The sequence below is a fragment of the Hibiscus syriacus genome, unplaced genomic scaffold, assembly GCF_006381635.1.
Source record: "Hibiscus syriacus cultivar Baekdansim isolate YM2019G1 unplaced genomic scaffold, ASM638163v2 tig00110318_pilon, whole genome shotgun sequence".
Lineage (NCBI taxonomy): Eukaryota > Viridiplantae > Streptophyta > Magnoliopsida > Malvales > Malvaceae > Hibiscus > Hibiscus syriacus.
The window spans coordinates 1,285,391-1,301,115 of record NW_024062677.1 but is presented as its reverse complement, the minus strand read 5'-3'; the positions used below and the strand labels follow the sequence as shown (position 1 = coordinate 1,301,115).

Sequence of the window (15,725 nt, the reverse complement as noted above, 5' to 3'; positions counted from 1 at the left end):
CCTTAAATGCTAAATTTCCCCACCAATTAACCCAACATAATCAACAACATTTAGTTCATTTTGGGTCCATAACAATAAGTGATTATGTTGGGTTTAGGATTTAAAAGTTAGATTTAACAAACTATAAGCATAACAATACTCAATTTGATTCGAAAAATTTATATTTTGACTTGAATTGATTCAAAAAATTTGATACAAATTGAATTTGAGTTGTAATTTCATAAACTCAACTTAAAAAAATTTCAAGTTAAAATCAAATTGTAAAATACAACTCGAATATCTCAAAATTTTGAGTAACTAGTGGATTATTTTTTAAGTTTGAGTCTAGTCCCTTGACTCTGTATGATATATGTATATCACATATGGAAAAAATATGAAGAAATATATGTATTATAAATATTTATAATTAAATTTAAACAAAAACTCGAAAATTCAATTCAATTCAATTCGACTTGATTTAAAATTTATAAACTCAAATAAAAAAAATTGAGTCAACTATTTTATAAACTGAACTGAATTAGAATAAAATAATATTATAACATGATAAATATTTATAATTAAATTTAAACAGAAACTCAAAAATTCAATTCAAATCGACTTGATTTAAATTTTATAAACTCAAATAGAAAAAAATTCGAGTCAACTATTTTATAAACTGAATTGAGTATTTAGGTCTAACATAACCCTAAACCCTAAACCCAACATAACCACTTATAGTTGGTTATTTTTTTTGAAAGGTTATGTTTTGAGGGTTTAGGATTGCCGCTTCAAGTTGAGTTTGTTATGACATATTTTGAGAATGAATTATGAATTTGTGGTTGGGCATGTAATTGATGTATTTTGGAATTTGAGGTTTAGAATGTAATTGAAGCATTTTGGATTTTGGGGTTTAGAATGTAATTATGACTATGTTGCAAGTTTTAAAAGTTGGGGGACCTAAATGCAAGCATCTAAAAAATTCAATGACCATTTATATATAATTTACCCTAACGACAATGAAACGGCCGTTACGTCGGGGACCATATTACAAACGAACTAAATGTTTGGCGACTATATTGTAAGTTTTAAAAGTTAGGGCACCTAAATGCAAGAATCTGAAAAGTTCAGTGACCATTTATATACTTTACCCTTAATTTAATTTCATCGTTTCAATTACATTATAACTCAGTATTTTTCGGTTCAAATATAAAGCTCAAACTAAAAAGAACATTAACATCTTATTCGATGGATCAGTTCGATCTGAAGTTTTATTTGATGGTTTGAATTTTTGGTTTATTTATATTACATCTTTAATAAAACTTAGAGAGATATAAGGTGTTTAGAGTGGGGGCCTTGGGCGGGGAAGTATCACTTGCAGTAATCGAATATACGATAAAAGAAATACGCTATAAGAAATTTTATTATTTTTTAATATTTTCGATAAAAAATTACATAAAACATTATTATTTTTACTGAAAATGTTATTATTTGGCGTTTTATCATATTTGATAATATATCTGGTATAAAAAATAATGTTTTGGGGAGTGTTTTATCAGATATATTACCAAACCTAGTAAAACACCCAATAATAATATTTTCGATAAAAATAATAATGTTTTAAGTAATTTTTTATCGAAAATATTAAAAAAAATAATATTCCTAATAACGTATTTTCTTATGTATATTAAGACTGCGTAAGATAAAAACTTCCCGCCTTGGCAAACCCAAAACCAGTAAAAATCAGATGATGTAGAGATGATGATCATGGTTGACAGTACACACGCGTGCACATGAACAGTCCTCTATTTAGTTCCCTTTGCATCTTCCCAATTATCTGGCTTTTCTAAGATATGATGTGTTCGTATTTGCAACACAAAAGTCCTTCCCCTTACTATTTTACAATATCATTTTTATTGTCGTATTTTAAATTATTATATATGTTTATTATATATTTTTAAAATAATAAAAAGTCTTTTGAATGAATAATACATTATATTCAACTATTAATAAAAAAATATTATGAATGAAAAACATTTTTAAGAGTAAATAATATTAGAGATTCTTATGTTTTCAGCATGTTCGATTTTAATTATGAATATTAAAAAATTTAGTTTTGGTCATTTTATTTCCAATCCATCTTATTTTAGTCACCAACAGTTAATTTTGTTACTTTATTGATGTGACATTAGTTAAAATAGTTTTATTTTAACTTGATCTCTAAATTTTAGACAACATTTTGATTTGACCTTAAATTTTACATAAAATATTAATTTAACACATAAAATTTATTTAAAAATATCAATTTGACTCATAAATCCAATCAAAATTCACGTCGTTGACCGATACTCATCATCGTCGTTGGTCACTATCATTTGTTGTCACCTATCATTGTCGCCTACAATCGTTGAACCCTAAAAATTTTCAATTCACCACTTTTTGATATTCTGAATTTGAATCTAGTGTCCATTTCATTGAAAATAAAAGTTAAAAATTAAAATTATTATTTAAAATTTATATAAAAAACAAAAATAAAATTAATCTCTTAAAATTATTTTTTTCACAATAATTAATTATTTAGAAAGGATCAATTGATCTTCATCATTAAATTGACTCTTCTAATTGTACTTAAAAATTAAGCGAGTCTCTCATTTGAATTATAGTTCAAATGAGTAATTATATAAAAATCATAATCAAATAAAACTGTATTTAAAAATATAGATAAAATATGTTTTTATTTGAAAAAAATAATCAAATTTATGTTGATTTTTTTTTATATAATTACGTATCTGATCAACAATTTAAATGAGAAATTCACTTATTTTTAAATACAATTGAAATTTTTGTTTATATAACTAATAAATAATATAAAATAATAAAATATAATAAAAAACATCTCACGGAAATAATATAATAAATAGCGTACCAAATTTATAAAAAAACGAATTACTAATACTACATAGCATAAAAACAACAATAAACAAACATTTTATTTTAAATTCCATAAATGTTAACAAACAATGTTTCTTTTTTAAATAGAAGTCATTAATTTTATTTTTTAAAAAGTATTTTTTAAAATTATAATGAAATACTTACAACTACAAACTTAAACTAATTGCATCTAAAAAATTCATACGAAAAATAATTAAATTATACGAGGATGATAACTTTTTCTATTAATTTAAAGCAACAAATATTCAGTATCAATCAAAAGGTACTTGAAATATAAGAATTTTGAGACTGACATCGGCCTATCCACTAAGAAGAACGCAAATAAAATTAGAAAAGGAGGCTATAAATAATGACACTGAGCAGTTGGATCTTCTTCGGTGGTGCTTTTTGTCAACAAAGATACATAAATTATTATAATTTACCCTTTCTTCCTTCTTTTTAAGTTAAGCCACAGCAGAAGCCAACAAGAACACTGGTTTTTTTTTAATTCCAACACTAGAGCAATTTAAGACGGTAAAAAACAAGCTTATTACAGGGGAAAAAACATGTTTGCAGGAGATCAGAATGGTTTACAAGATGACCCAAGGTTGAAGGCCATTTTTGAAGCATTAGAGTTGTGCCTCACATCCCAAAGCCAGGTTTTTTTTTTCTTCTTCTCCCTTAGCTTATCAGAAAAACTTTTTCTCTTTTTCTTTGTCGGTGTTCTGAAAGCATAAAATAAAAAGTGTAAAAGATGTCTTGTTGTTTGGTAATAAAATGTTAATTTTTTTGTTGGTTTGATGTTTTATGTTCCAAGACATAACGACACTTCTACTTGATCACGTGACCTTCAAAGATACCGTCGACATCTTTGTTGATCGTTATAGAGATATGGGTATTCTATTGTCGCCGGTATCCTAACTCTCTTTTTTTTCACTTCTCATTAGATCTGATAATTCATGTTTAATATGAAATTACTCTTTTTTCCTCTTTTCTTTGTCGGTGTTCTGAAAGCATAAAATAAAAAGTGTAAAAGATGTCTTGTTGTTTGGTAATAAATGTTAAATTTTTTTGGTGTTTGATGTTTTTATGTTCCAAGACATAACGACACTTCTACTTGATCACGTGACCTTCAAAGATACCGTCGATCTTTGTTGATCGTTATAGAGAGATGGGTATTCTATTGTCGCCGGTATCCTCTAACTCTCTTTTTTTTCACTTCTCATTAGATCTGATAATTCATGTTTAATATGAAATTACTCTCGTCTTTTTTTGTAGACAAAATTGCAGCCAAATAATGTCATAACTGTAGTAGGTGCTTGGTTCTATTATGCTTACATGGTGAATTGAGATTGTAGGAGTTGAAGCTAGAGGATTTATGTTTGGTCCCTCGATTGCATTGGGTGTCAAGTTTGTTCCCTCACGTAAACCCAGGAAGTTGCCAGGTATATATGAGTTTGATTGTATGGTGAAACATGCAATTTAAGCCCTTCTCACCATTTGACAACCTGGAGAGGTGATCTCCGAAGCATACATACTGGAAGACGACAAGGACTGTTTAGAGATGCATGTCGGAGCTGTTCAACCTGGGGAACGCGTCTTAGTTATCGACGACTTGGTGGCTACAGGGGGAACTCGTGCTGCTGCAATACTATTAGGTCATAATTATTTGTACTTCATCCATGTACACTTCCTTTAGCATATATACCATTTACTAGTTTCTGAAAATGAAATTTTGTTACCGATGGTGTTTACTATAACGAGTTGGGGCACAATTGGTTGAATGTGCATGTGTTGTTGGACTGCGTGAGGTAAGAGATTAGAATGAAATTGAGCATATCCGTTTCACACAAGTTTCTCTCATAAAATTGACAACATGGACTAAATGAAAAGCCATTGTATATCTTGTGGAGCCGGCAACAGATTAATTGCTCTGAACCTTCGGGTATCAGTTAAATGTTACCATGCAATAAGTTCCTTTTACTTTGCTAATTTGCTTAATTAGTTCATTTGTTTACTTTCCAGGTAGTGGAGTTGGTGCTGAAACATGCAGACAAGACGATCTGGTTCTCGGATGAACTTTGGTTCCCCAGTGAATACTACTTCAAAAATCGATTAGTGTTTTTCTTTCAAACCTTGGGTTGCACTGCGTAATCTCTTTACCATGAAACCAGTTCATCTGTGAGTCTGTTTTAGTTTTACTTTTCCACGTAAGTTTAGTTTTAATAAAGTCTTATCGCATTCAGTACCTGTTGATGTTGTTCAATTTTATCATATATATATATATATATATTCCATTCACGCTTTTTAATGTACCCTATCTTTTTTTTCCCGATTGTACTAATTAATTAATTATAATATTAATTACAATTAAGGGCCTAGCCAAGGTTGGTCCCTGCCCAGTAAATGATGAAAATTTCATCTTAATCACTTTTATATATGAAAATTGAATTTTGCTCTTTTGACCCTTGGATAAATGGAAAAAAGTATTTATGTTCCTTTTGAAAATAAATAATTCTGATTAATAATTTAAGCATTTTATTTATATTATTAAGGAATTTAATTAAATTTAATAGTAAGTGACTAGAATAAACTCAAATTTAATGTTAAATATTTTAAATATAGAATTAATACTAAAAATAAAAAAAAATAATAGATAATTATTAAATAGATAATTACTGATTGATTTTAATTTCCGTTTTATTCTTATTATCACTATAACCGAAAATTTGACCCCACGCGCCAATTTCAGAACCCATAATAAATAAACAACTATTCAAAAAAATACAATAAATTAAAAAACGAACAACACAACAGAATATAATATAATAAGAAGAATTTCCCACAAATTAAAAAACCCTAAGCCCAAAGGCAAAACCTTTCAAAAGATTTCTTCCACCAAACAGAAAAGTCACTTCTAAACCCTATTTCTTCTTCTTTTTCCTCTAGAGAGAGGGGGAGTGAATTAGATTGATACAGACGGAAAGATAGATTTTCTTTGATTTACCGAAGGATGTCTGCGGCAGTGTGCGGGAGCAAGAGATCGTTCTTCGAGGATATCCCGTCGCCGCCGTCAGCTTCTGTATCCAAGAAGCTCCGGCGCTGCTCGCCTCCATCTCCTTCGTCTGTTCACTTCTCTCCGCCTCCGTCTACCCTCGAACAACTCCAAACCCTCTTCCCTAACATCGACCCTCAGGTTTACCATCCTTTTTAATTTAATTTGTATTTATATATATAGGTGTTAATTAGATGAAAAATATAAGGTTTATTTGGTCATTGTAGTATAATCAAATTAGATTTCAAAAGGTTTATGATTGAGGCGTGACTGTTTATTGATTCAGTGCTTTGGCTTTTATGTTTGGATGCGGAGATTAGGAAGTGGGGAAAGGGGTAAAATTTTAAACCTGCATTAATTTATGTATCCTTTACGTCCGTTGGCTTATTGCACAAGCAAACAGAATCTTACTACTAGTTATTTTTTAATGTTGGGTGAAGTGCTTTGTTGCTTCGTTATTGTAAAATCCATTTAAAAGAAAAGAAGGAAATTTCAATAGATTTTTGGTAAAATCCTAACAAGTGCAATGGTGTGGATTGAAGCCATGAAAGAAGTCAGTAATTGGAAAACCTTTGAGATTGAGATGTTTTCAAGTCCTTTCCTTTTGCAAGCTCCCAATTAAGCCGGAGCATATAGATATTCACTTCTATGATCATCTTTATTCAATTCGATGTGGAGTTGTTGGGGCTTCCTTGATGTATTTTCCACAACTGAGGAAATAGTCCTTTCTTTTTGAAAAAAGAGAAACACTGAATAAGTTGCGCGAGGTTACAAAATTAGCTTCTTGTCTTCTTTTATGTTGCTTAGATTTTGAAAGTGTTTGCTTTTACTTATCCATCGGTCCATTAAGAGATTAGGGTTTGGTGTCAAATTAATGATTTCTCTCTCTCTTTTGTCAATATCTAACAACCATTCCTTGCAGCTTTTGGAGAGAGTATTATCAGAATGTAGCAATGATATAGATACTGCTATCAAGAGGCTACAGGAGCTTTGCATAGGTGCTGCAGGGGTGGAGTCCGGCCCTTTTGAGGATCTGGGTACAACTGCAGAGCTGGGTATGCCGCTGTTTCTTGCAATTGTATTTCTTATAATTTATTATCAATCTGTATTATTTCCATCATGATTTTCATGTCCTTTAATATTGTTCATTGATGGTTGATGTTGCAAAATACTTTCTCTGATGCAACTAAAAAACTTCATTGTCGATCGATCAAGTGCATGAAGCTATCGCAATCGGCTCTCAATTTCCGGTATCTGTTTGGTAGTCTGTATATCCAATGGTTAAATTCATATGCACGTTGAGAATGGAATAATGTGGGCTATCTTAAAGTCTTTATACGGTGAGATTACACAATCATTTAAAAGCATCCTTTAACAGCTGATTTGCCTTTTCTTCTTTTCTTTTTGATCCTTATCTAAACCAATTAAATTGATTTTGAATGAAATAGATAAATATGGAATCTGGCTTTTAATTTTTATTGTCTCTGTTTGATGTCTCCTTGGCTTTATACTTCAATAATATGCTGTGGTTACCATCATCAATTTCAGTAGGCCATGCTCTGTATTAAACTAGGATGTCCCCACTTCTTAAATAAGTGGAGCTGACATCTGCATCTGAACTTTCAGGTATATTGACCAATGGTGGAGAAGCTGCTGCTGTGAGTGTTCAGAATCCACCAGCCACTGAAAATCTACCTGTTGATGGTGCAGAATGGGTGGACTTGTTTGTGAGGGAGATGATGAGTGCCACAAGTGTGGATGATGCCAAAGTCCGTGCATCTAAATTGCTGGAGGTTCCGGAGAAGGCCATAAGTAATCGCACTGCTGAAGAGGCAGCAAAAACTTTTCACAAGGTATGCTTTTTTAAGACATTGTTGTATCTGTTGTATTAGACAAAGGTTCAGTTGAACCTATGAAGCAGCTTACTTAGGTGTCCGCTTGAACTTGATTGAGTTTAACCGGAGTCAACATGATCCGTGTCTATTCTTGAAGTTAGGGTCACCCTGCCTTTATATACCTTAATGGTAGAAATTTGTTGTGGTAAGAGTCCTGTGCTACTATTAACCTTGCTTTGTTGAATGTTCTATGTTTTAAGTGGAGCTGAATACAGGTATGATTTAGAGCTGAAAAGAATTACATAAATTAAATGGTTATGTTCTTGTTGATTCTTGAGAAATTAGCTTGTTCCTGACATGTTGCTTTCAAATCAAAGTTTTGTCACTTCTTGTGCGGAGCAGAGCAACCCACTTAAAATAAGAAATGACTGAATATGTAAACCATGAAGGAGCAATCTTTTTTTTCTTTCTTTCTTTCTTGAAGTTGGTTTGGTGCAGAAAAACAGTGGATGTCTTTGTACTTTGTCAGTAGTGTTTATTTTTCTTTAGGAGGGAAAGATGGGTTGTAAGGTTTAGGTTCAGCAGTTGCAATTTAGTAGTCATGCTAAAAAATGAGTATAGTTTGACATATCCATGAAAATCAATATGGGTTTCATGTTGGATAAAAATGCATCTTTTACTTGCATTGCTTTGAAACTGTTTATAGTCACCTTGTTCAGTCAAATGTATTTCAACTGTCAGGAAATGTTATGTTAAAGGAACAGATTGAAGTTTTGATTCAAGAAAATAGAGTCCTCAAACGAGCCGTGGCTATCCAGCATGAACGCCAAAAGGAATATGAAGATAAAAACTATGACTTGCAACAGTTGAGGCAGTTGGTGTCTCAGTATCAGGAGCAGTTGCGAACTCTAGAGGTTAGAATCAAGATCTTCCTCAACTCTTTCTTTTTATTGTTGTCCAATATGAGATCATGCATTTAGGTGATAAGATTTATAAGAAAAATAATACTTTAATGTTTGCTTGTATTGCAGATAAATAACTTTACCTTGAGGATGCATTTGAGACAAACACAATAAAGCAGCTCCATGTGTTCTAAAGATTAAGACGGGGCATAGAGATGGAGTGTTTAGCTTGCAAGTTATGACCATACAATTAGCTCAATCTGTTTGATTGAATCGATGTGTCTCTCATGCAACTTATTGTGTCTAGTTCAAGAGCCCATAGGCTTATCATTGTGTCCAATTGACACGGTGATTCATGTATTCCTGCCTTTTTCTTTAGAATTGTCTTTAAATATTATGAATTCATATAAATTTTGATATGTTACTAATTCATGTTGGAAAAATTGACACATTTGTGTTTTAGTATTATTTGTTTTGGTTCTGTTTCATGTCTTTAATGTTAAGGTTTCTTGTTTTGTTTTCCAAGTACCGTATCGAGTTGTCAAAAAATTCTCTGTTTTTCTAGTAAAAAGTGTTGTATTTAGGCTTCAGATTATCGTGGAAATGTCAAAATTTATGTATTGAAAGATTATTATATGGTTGTCAAAATTCATGTATAAAGAAATTGGGTAATGATATTTTTATATTGTTTATTTCTTATATTTTATTATTTTGTATTGATCTTTATATTTTTATGAATAAATAATGGGTTAAGATCCACTTATATAGTATAAAACTCTTTTAGTTTTATGCAAATTTTAGGACCGTTGGATGAGTGAAAGCAAATAGTTGATATTAATTTTTTATTTTTTCTCAGTGAATATCTTCTCATTTCTTACAGTTAATCTCAACTGTCTATTTTCATTCTTCAAACTGTCTTAAATATGTTTTATATTGTGTAATAGGATCTTATCTCATAAATAATAATTTAAGTAGTATAGACCGAACTAAGATTTTTTTAAGAAAAAAAAACTGTGTATGCTTAAATCTGTTATGATTTATGGACTCGAATCATTAAACCGATCTAAGTAACGAGACTTTTGAACATGTTTATAAGTAAAGTAGAAATGACAAATGAGAGAATTTGCCGATAGTTTATTATAAAAATAAAAAAGCATCGTCTTTCCCCCATTCCTTTATAGTGCCGTTGAGTAATCTTGCCAGATGTAGGGGTTTCTACTTCTAAGCTGATCTCTGCATGCGGCTAACGTACCCTCATTGATTTACTTTATTCTCGCGCTCCCTTAACATTCCTTGTCCTCCCTATCGCTCTCGTTTCTAACAAAACTAAGAGCCTCTCTTATGACGTGGTCCATTCATGCAAAAACCACCGTAGTTTTCCTTATCGGAGAACACTCTTGATGTCTTCTTTGACTCGTAATTTTTTCTTGTTCTCACGGTGTTCAACGATATCTCATGACGTTGTTTTGTTGTTGAAATCAACACATTAAGTAGAGGATTTCTCGATCTTGTGACTGACGTGTTGATTGATTCCTTGGATGCTCTTGTTTCAGCCGTTGGTAGGCTTCAACATTGCTTCCGCGGATTCGAGATAAACAGCTCAATTGTGAAGCTGTGGGTTTGGCATGCAGGCCTTCTAGTATTTAGCCCATTTGCTAATATACAAATAGAAACCTGAATCCGCCATATTCAAAACGTAACCATTTTTGTTGAAATTAGCGGCACTCTTCTTTCACAATAGCTCCATTTGCTCAAAAGCTTCCTCACAGGCTTCTCGAAGAGAAGTTTATTTATCTCTTACAATCATGTAAGACCTTAAGGCATCTCTTCCAAATACAAACACAAATATTCACTCATGGCTTTGACAAGAACCAATACATAACTCCAAGATTTACGACAGCTTGTATCCAACTGAAGCAAATTGACATTGCACAGAAATTGTTTGATAGAAATCCTGAACCAAACACTTCTCTATGGAATTCAATGATTAAAGGGTATGCACAAAACGGATTTCATGAGAAAGTTATATTATCATTTAGTCAGATGAAAAGCATGGATTTTGCAACGCCCAATTGTTATACTTTCCCTCTTGTTCTGAAATCTTGTTTGAAGTGTAATGCTTTGCGAGAAGGCGAGGAGGTGCATTCTGTCGTGATAAAGTGTGGTTTCAAAGGAAACCATTTTGTGGGAACTACGTTAATTGAGATGTATTCTGGTTGGAGACTGATAGGAGCAGCTTATAGAGTGTTTAATGAAATGATTGACAGGAATATTGTTGCTTGGACTGCAATGATTAATGGGTTTATCCTTTGTCACGATTTAGTTATGGCAAGTGTCTTTTCGATTTGGCACCGGAGCGCGATATTGTGTTGTGGAATACTATGGTTTCAGGTTATATCGAAGTGGGGGATATGGTGGAAGCAAGGAAGCTTTTTGACCAGATGCCAAATAAGGATGTTATGTCATGGAATACAATTTTGCAGGGCTACTCAATTAATGGCGATGTTGAGGCTTGTGAGGGGTTGTTTGAAGAGATTCCTGAGAGGAATGTGTTCTCGTGGAATGGTTTGATCGGAGGGTATGCAAGGAATGGATTTTTCTTGGAGGTTTTAGATGCTTTCAAGAGGATGTTCAGTGATGGCGATGTTCTTCCTAATGATGCTACACTTGTAACTGTGTTGTCTTCATGTGCCAGGTTAGGAGCTTTGGATTTGGGGAAATGGGTTCATATATGCAGAGAATAATGGATATAAAGGAAACGTTTATGTTGGGAATGCGTTAATTGATTTGTATGCAAAATGTGGGATGATAAAGAATGCTGTTGATGTGTTCAAGAGCATGGGTAAGACGGATTTGATAAGTTGGAACACAATAATTGGGGGATTAGCAATGCATGGCCGTGGAGCTGATGCTTTAGATCTCTTTTCTCAAATGAAGAATGTTGGAGTCATTCCAGATGGAATTACCTTCATAGGAGTTTTGTGTGCCTGTACACATATGGGTTTAGTCGAAGATGGTCTTGCACATTTCCAATCAATGGTTGATGATTACTCAATTGAGCCTCAGATTGAGCATTATGGTTGTATGGTTGATCTTCTAGCCCGAGCTGGTCTTTTACCACAGGCTCTGGATTTTGTGAGGAAGATGCCTATGGAAGCAGATGCGGTTATTTGGGCAGCCTTACTTGGAGCATGTCGGGTTTACAAAAACGTTGAAGTTGCCGAGTTAGCTCTTGAACAGCTCGGTAAACTCGAGCCAAAAAATCCTGCAAACTTTGTCATGCTGGCCAACATATATGGGGATCTTGGTAGGTGGAAAGATGTAGCAAGATTAAAAGTTGCGATGCGAGATACTGGTTATAAGAAAATACCCGGTTGTAGCTCGATCGAGGTTAATGACAGTGTAGTTGAATTTTACTCCCTAGATGAGAGGCGCCCCGAAACAAAGGAAATTTATGGAGCCTTGAGGGGATTGACTAAACTGTGTAGATCATGTGGATATGTATCTGATCTTGAAGAGGTAGGACATGTTTCAAGTGGTTGAGTTTTACTCCCGTCCCCTTCAACCGGTGACATGTCTCGACTCCAAGATGTGATTGTTAAAGATTCATGAGCCCATTCTGTTACTGTTTATGGTTCAAGGATTGATATTTTTATGTTGAAACTTGATAGAAAATTGAAATCGCAAACCAGTTAATGTTGAATGAAAAACTCATGCAACCAAAAAATAGTGGTAAACTAATTAAATGAGCACTCAAGTTTTAGGGTGTTAATGTCTTGGTTGCTTAAAAAATACTTTCAAATTTAGTCACTCAACTTTTAAAGAGTTAACATTGTAGGCACCCAACCGTTAGAACTCCTAGCGACAGCTAACATTTTAGTCACCCCAATGATAATTTCTGATATTTTTTGGCAGCATAAAAGTCGGGTGAGCATTTAGGTAGTTTATCCAAAAGCTAAATGAAAGAAAAAAGTTGGCAAATACATGAAAGCATTCAAGCACACAACTTCAAGGCTCTAGGGTCTAAAATAATATTTATGAACGATCCTATACAAGATTAAGCTTGCTCAATATCCGGTCTAAAGCTTGAACTGTTTCTTTATATCGAACTTCTGATTTCCGGCCTTCCTCAACAACCTGCATAATGCATTTGTACAGATGATCATACCTATGAACTGGGTTATTAACATCAATACCACTGTGGTCGTGATTCAGAACATAACTCCGATTAATGTCTTTTCTCCATCGTGATAGAATGTACTGAGGTGGGATCTCCTCGATGCCATTTTGGTGAAGGACACTCAGTGCATGCCGACACAAATACCCTTTAAAGTTAAACAAACCACAAACACAAAGCACCTCCATTTGGGTTGCATTGTACAAAACCTCGAAGTCCCTAGTCTCCCTTCTGTTTCCATCTACTTCAGTTTGTTCCCTGACCATGTATGTAATTACTTGTCCCTCGGCGTTTATTTGTCTCGTGCTAAAACACGAGTACATTCCCTCAACCTCTTGTTCAAACTTCCTTAAGATAATGTTTGTGTACAGTTTTGCAAGCGGCAACTCGAAATAACATCTGGATTTTATCATAAAACCCGAATTTCTTGATTCCATATCAGCCAAAACTTCCAGCTGATGATTTGCCTGTAGGGCTTGATCATATTTGTCCAAAAATTCCTTCAAAGAAGTATGTCTATCAAGATAGCCCCTGAAAAATGAATCCACCACCTCATTTGGCCGGGTTGGAAGCATTCCTGCAAGAAATGTCTCCTTCAAGTAAACAGGAACCCATCGTCTGCGATCTTCATATAACATTTGAAGCCACATATGATCCCCGATTCCATAATGGTGGATCATATCTTCCCATGTGGCTTCGAATTCCTCAGGCCTTAGAGAGTAATAAACTGCATTATGTAATGCCATTCTAATTGATTCATATTCATACAGTTCACCCAGTTTCTCTGGAACCTTTTCCATTATCCTTGGCAAACAAAGACAATGTGAAGCTCTGGGAAAAACATCAGCAACAGCAGTTTGCAGGGTTCTACACTGATCAGTGATGATGACCTGTGGAGGACGTCCTAACATGCATGTGAGCCATGCCCTAAACAACCAGGTATATGATTCGATAGTATCACCTGCAAGCAAACCACAACCCAACAGCACAGACTGTCCATGATGATTCACTCCAACAAACGAAACCAGTGAGACTTCGTATTTGTCCGTTAAGCAGGTAGTATCTATTGCAACTACATCACCAAAGTAACCATATGCAACTCTAGACCTTGCACTGGTCCAGAATAAATTCCTCAAACATCCTTTCTCGTTGAGATCCAACACATAAAAGAAGTTTGGATCAATCAGTTGCAAGTGGCTAAAATAATTATGAATAGTTTGTGCATCTCCATTTTTAAGCCTTAATTGATTGGTTTGGTTATGAGCAGTCTGGAGTTCTCCATCACTGACTTCCGCACTTCCATTCCCTTCAACATCGATAATCACTGTTCGAAAAAGCCTAAGCTTTTGGGCTTCTTCAGCACTCTCTATCTGCAGTGCTCTTTTGGTTCCAAGACCTAATGCTTATGGGACTTGTAGAATTTTCCACTCACAGGGCTGATCAAATGGTTATGGTCAAGCTCAACTTCTATGATTCTCCACCTTTTGTTATCCATCAACCTGAATTTTATCATCGCAGGGCATCCAGTCCTTGTTTCAGGTCTTGGCCGGTTTGCTTCACTCTTCTTCTTGAATCCTGCATTACTGCAGCTTAATTTGCCTCTGTATCTTTCTTTGCTCTTCCGATACCACGTGTTGCTTACTCTAACACCAAATCCCTGTTCCTTGGCATAACAATTGTAAAAGTAATATACGTCCTCGTACGAATCAAATTCCATTCCGACGACAGGAGGCAGAGGATTCTCTCCTTGAATCACACCACTTTGCTTAACACATTCTGTCATTCCACAATCTCCTTCAATCTCAAATTCATCGGCATCATCATCAACAACTGGATCAGTATTAAGAGAAACTTCCTCCATCTGTAACAGAAGTATATCAAATATCCACAAATAAAAAAGAAAGGATAATAAACAATAAGTAACATAAAACCAAAATAGATTCCAAATACACTTTCCGGATAAACAGAACCATGGATACCAAGTAAGAAGACGATATCGATATCGTCCAGAGTTTGACGAGAAGGCAATGTATGGTGTCGACAACATGATGTTGTTGACTACATCAATTGCATGAACCATATATTGCACCGTGCAGTTTAACATATAACCGAAGGACAAATTTCCATCATCAAAGCCCCAAGCAGCGGCCTCAATTCTATTGAATAATCAAGGGTTCATATATATAACTCAATGAGAATATATGTATACACCTAGGCATGAAAGCAGCATAATGGGATTAAACCCAGTAGCATTTTTTCTTCTTCTTTTTCCTTTCAAATACTTGGTCATCAATGCATGCTGACGATTAATTTGTGTTTATGAACTCCTCCATTAACAATAAAACTAGAGATTCAATGTATAGAGCAAGAACTGTTAGGAAACAGGTTCGATTAACTTAAAACTCAGTGTGGGTGCCCTTTACAAAGAATAACTCATAATTAATAAGAAAAATAGGTGAAATGTAACCTTAAATTCGTAATTAAGATCAAAGGCGGATTACCCAAAAAGCAAAAGAAAATGAATGGGTTGACCTCATTCAAAGCATAGATGACAATATAATTCAGCTCAAAAAGCTTGAAGGCTTAGAAAATAACTGGGGGGAAAAGGTAGAGGATTTACCAAAAGAATTGATTCAAGAACTGATCTTTCAAAGTCTTGAGAGCAGAGTAAAGCAAAATTAGTTCAATCCTTGTTCCAAAAGAGATCGATGAAGCACAATAGAGACTTCACTAGGGGATAATTTCTTTTTCAAGGACTCTAATATTTTATGAATTTCATAAAGGTCCCGTCTTTATTCTTCTTCTTTACGATAGGTCCTCAAATCTTTAGAGAGTGATGAAAAAGTTGG

General features: G+C 33.8%; 2 protein-coding genes and 2 pseudogenes across 3 annotated transcripts; 3 read left to right on the top strand and 1 right to left on the bottom strand.

The window, feature by feature from the left end:
• Nucleotides 1-3,473: 3,473 nt before the first annotated feature.
• Nucleotides 3,474-4,985, top strand: LOC120117023 (annotated as a pseudogene).
• Nucleotides 4,986-5,795: 810 nt separating this feature from the next.
• Nucleotides 5,796-9,007, top strand: LOC120117078. Of its 2 annotated transcripts, none has more exons than XM_039137420.1 (5): nt 5,796-6,103; nt 6,885-6,999; nt 7,589-7,815; nt 8,539-8,711; nt 8,829-9,007. In XM_039137420.1, exons 1-4 carry the CDS (start codon nt 5,921-5,923, stop codon nt 8,551-8,553), a joined length of 540 nt encoding a protein of 179 aa, XP_038993351.1. In that variant the 5' UTR covers nt 5,796-5,920; the 3' UTR covers nt 8,554-8,711; nt 8,829-9,007. The 2 variants fall into 2 exon arrangements, with proteins under 2 accessions (XP_038993351.1, XP_038993350.1); XM_039137419.1 differs by having other exon boundaries at nt 6,885-7,017.
• Nucleotides 9,008-10,099: 1,092 nt separating this feature from the next.
• LOC120117022 lies at nt 10,100-12,261 on the top strand (annotated as a pseudogene).
• Nucleotides 12,262-12,647: 386 nt separating this feature from the next.
• On the bottom strand, nt 12,648-15,598 carry LOC120117077 (protein FAR1-RELATED SEQUENCE 6-like). Its single transcript, XM_039137418.1, has 2 exons — nt 15,497-15,598; nt 12,648-14,737 (listed from the first exon to the last, which is right to left on the bottom strand). The coding sequence occupies exon 2, from the start codon at nt 13,785-13,787 to the stop codon at nt 12,747-12,749; it is 1,041 nt and encodes a 346-aa protein (XP_038993349.1). The 5' UTR covers nt 13,788-14,737; nt 15,497-15,598; the 3' UTR covers nt 12,648-12,746.
• Nucleotides 15,599-15,725: the final 127 nt, after the last annotated feature.

Coding starts and splice junctions, on each gene's coding strand:
- LOC120117078 (XM_039137419.1), top strand. CDS start 5,921: ATGTCTGCGGCAGTGTGCGGGAGCAAGAGATCGTTCTTCGAGGATATC. Junction 6,104..6,884: donor TCCCTAACATCGACCCTCAG/GTTTACCATCCT, acceptor CATTCCTTGCAG/CTTTTGGAGAGAGTATTATC. Junction 7,018..7,588: donor GGGTACAACTGCAGAGCTGG/GTATGCCGCTGT, acceptor CTGAACTTTCAG/GTATATTGACCAATGGTGGA.
- LOC120117077 (XM_039137418.1), bottom strand. CDS start 13,787: ATGTTAGGACGTCCTCCACAGGTCATCATCACTGATCAGTGTAGAACC.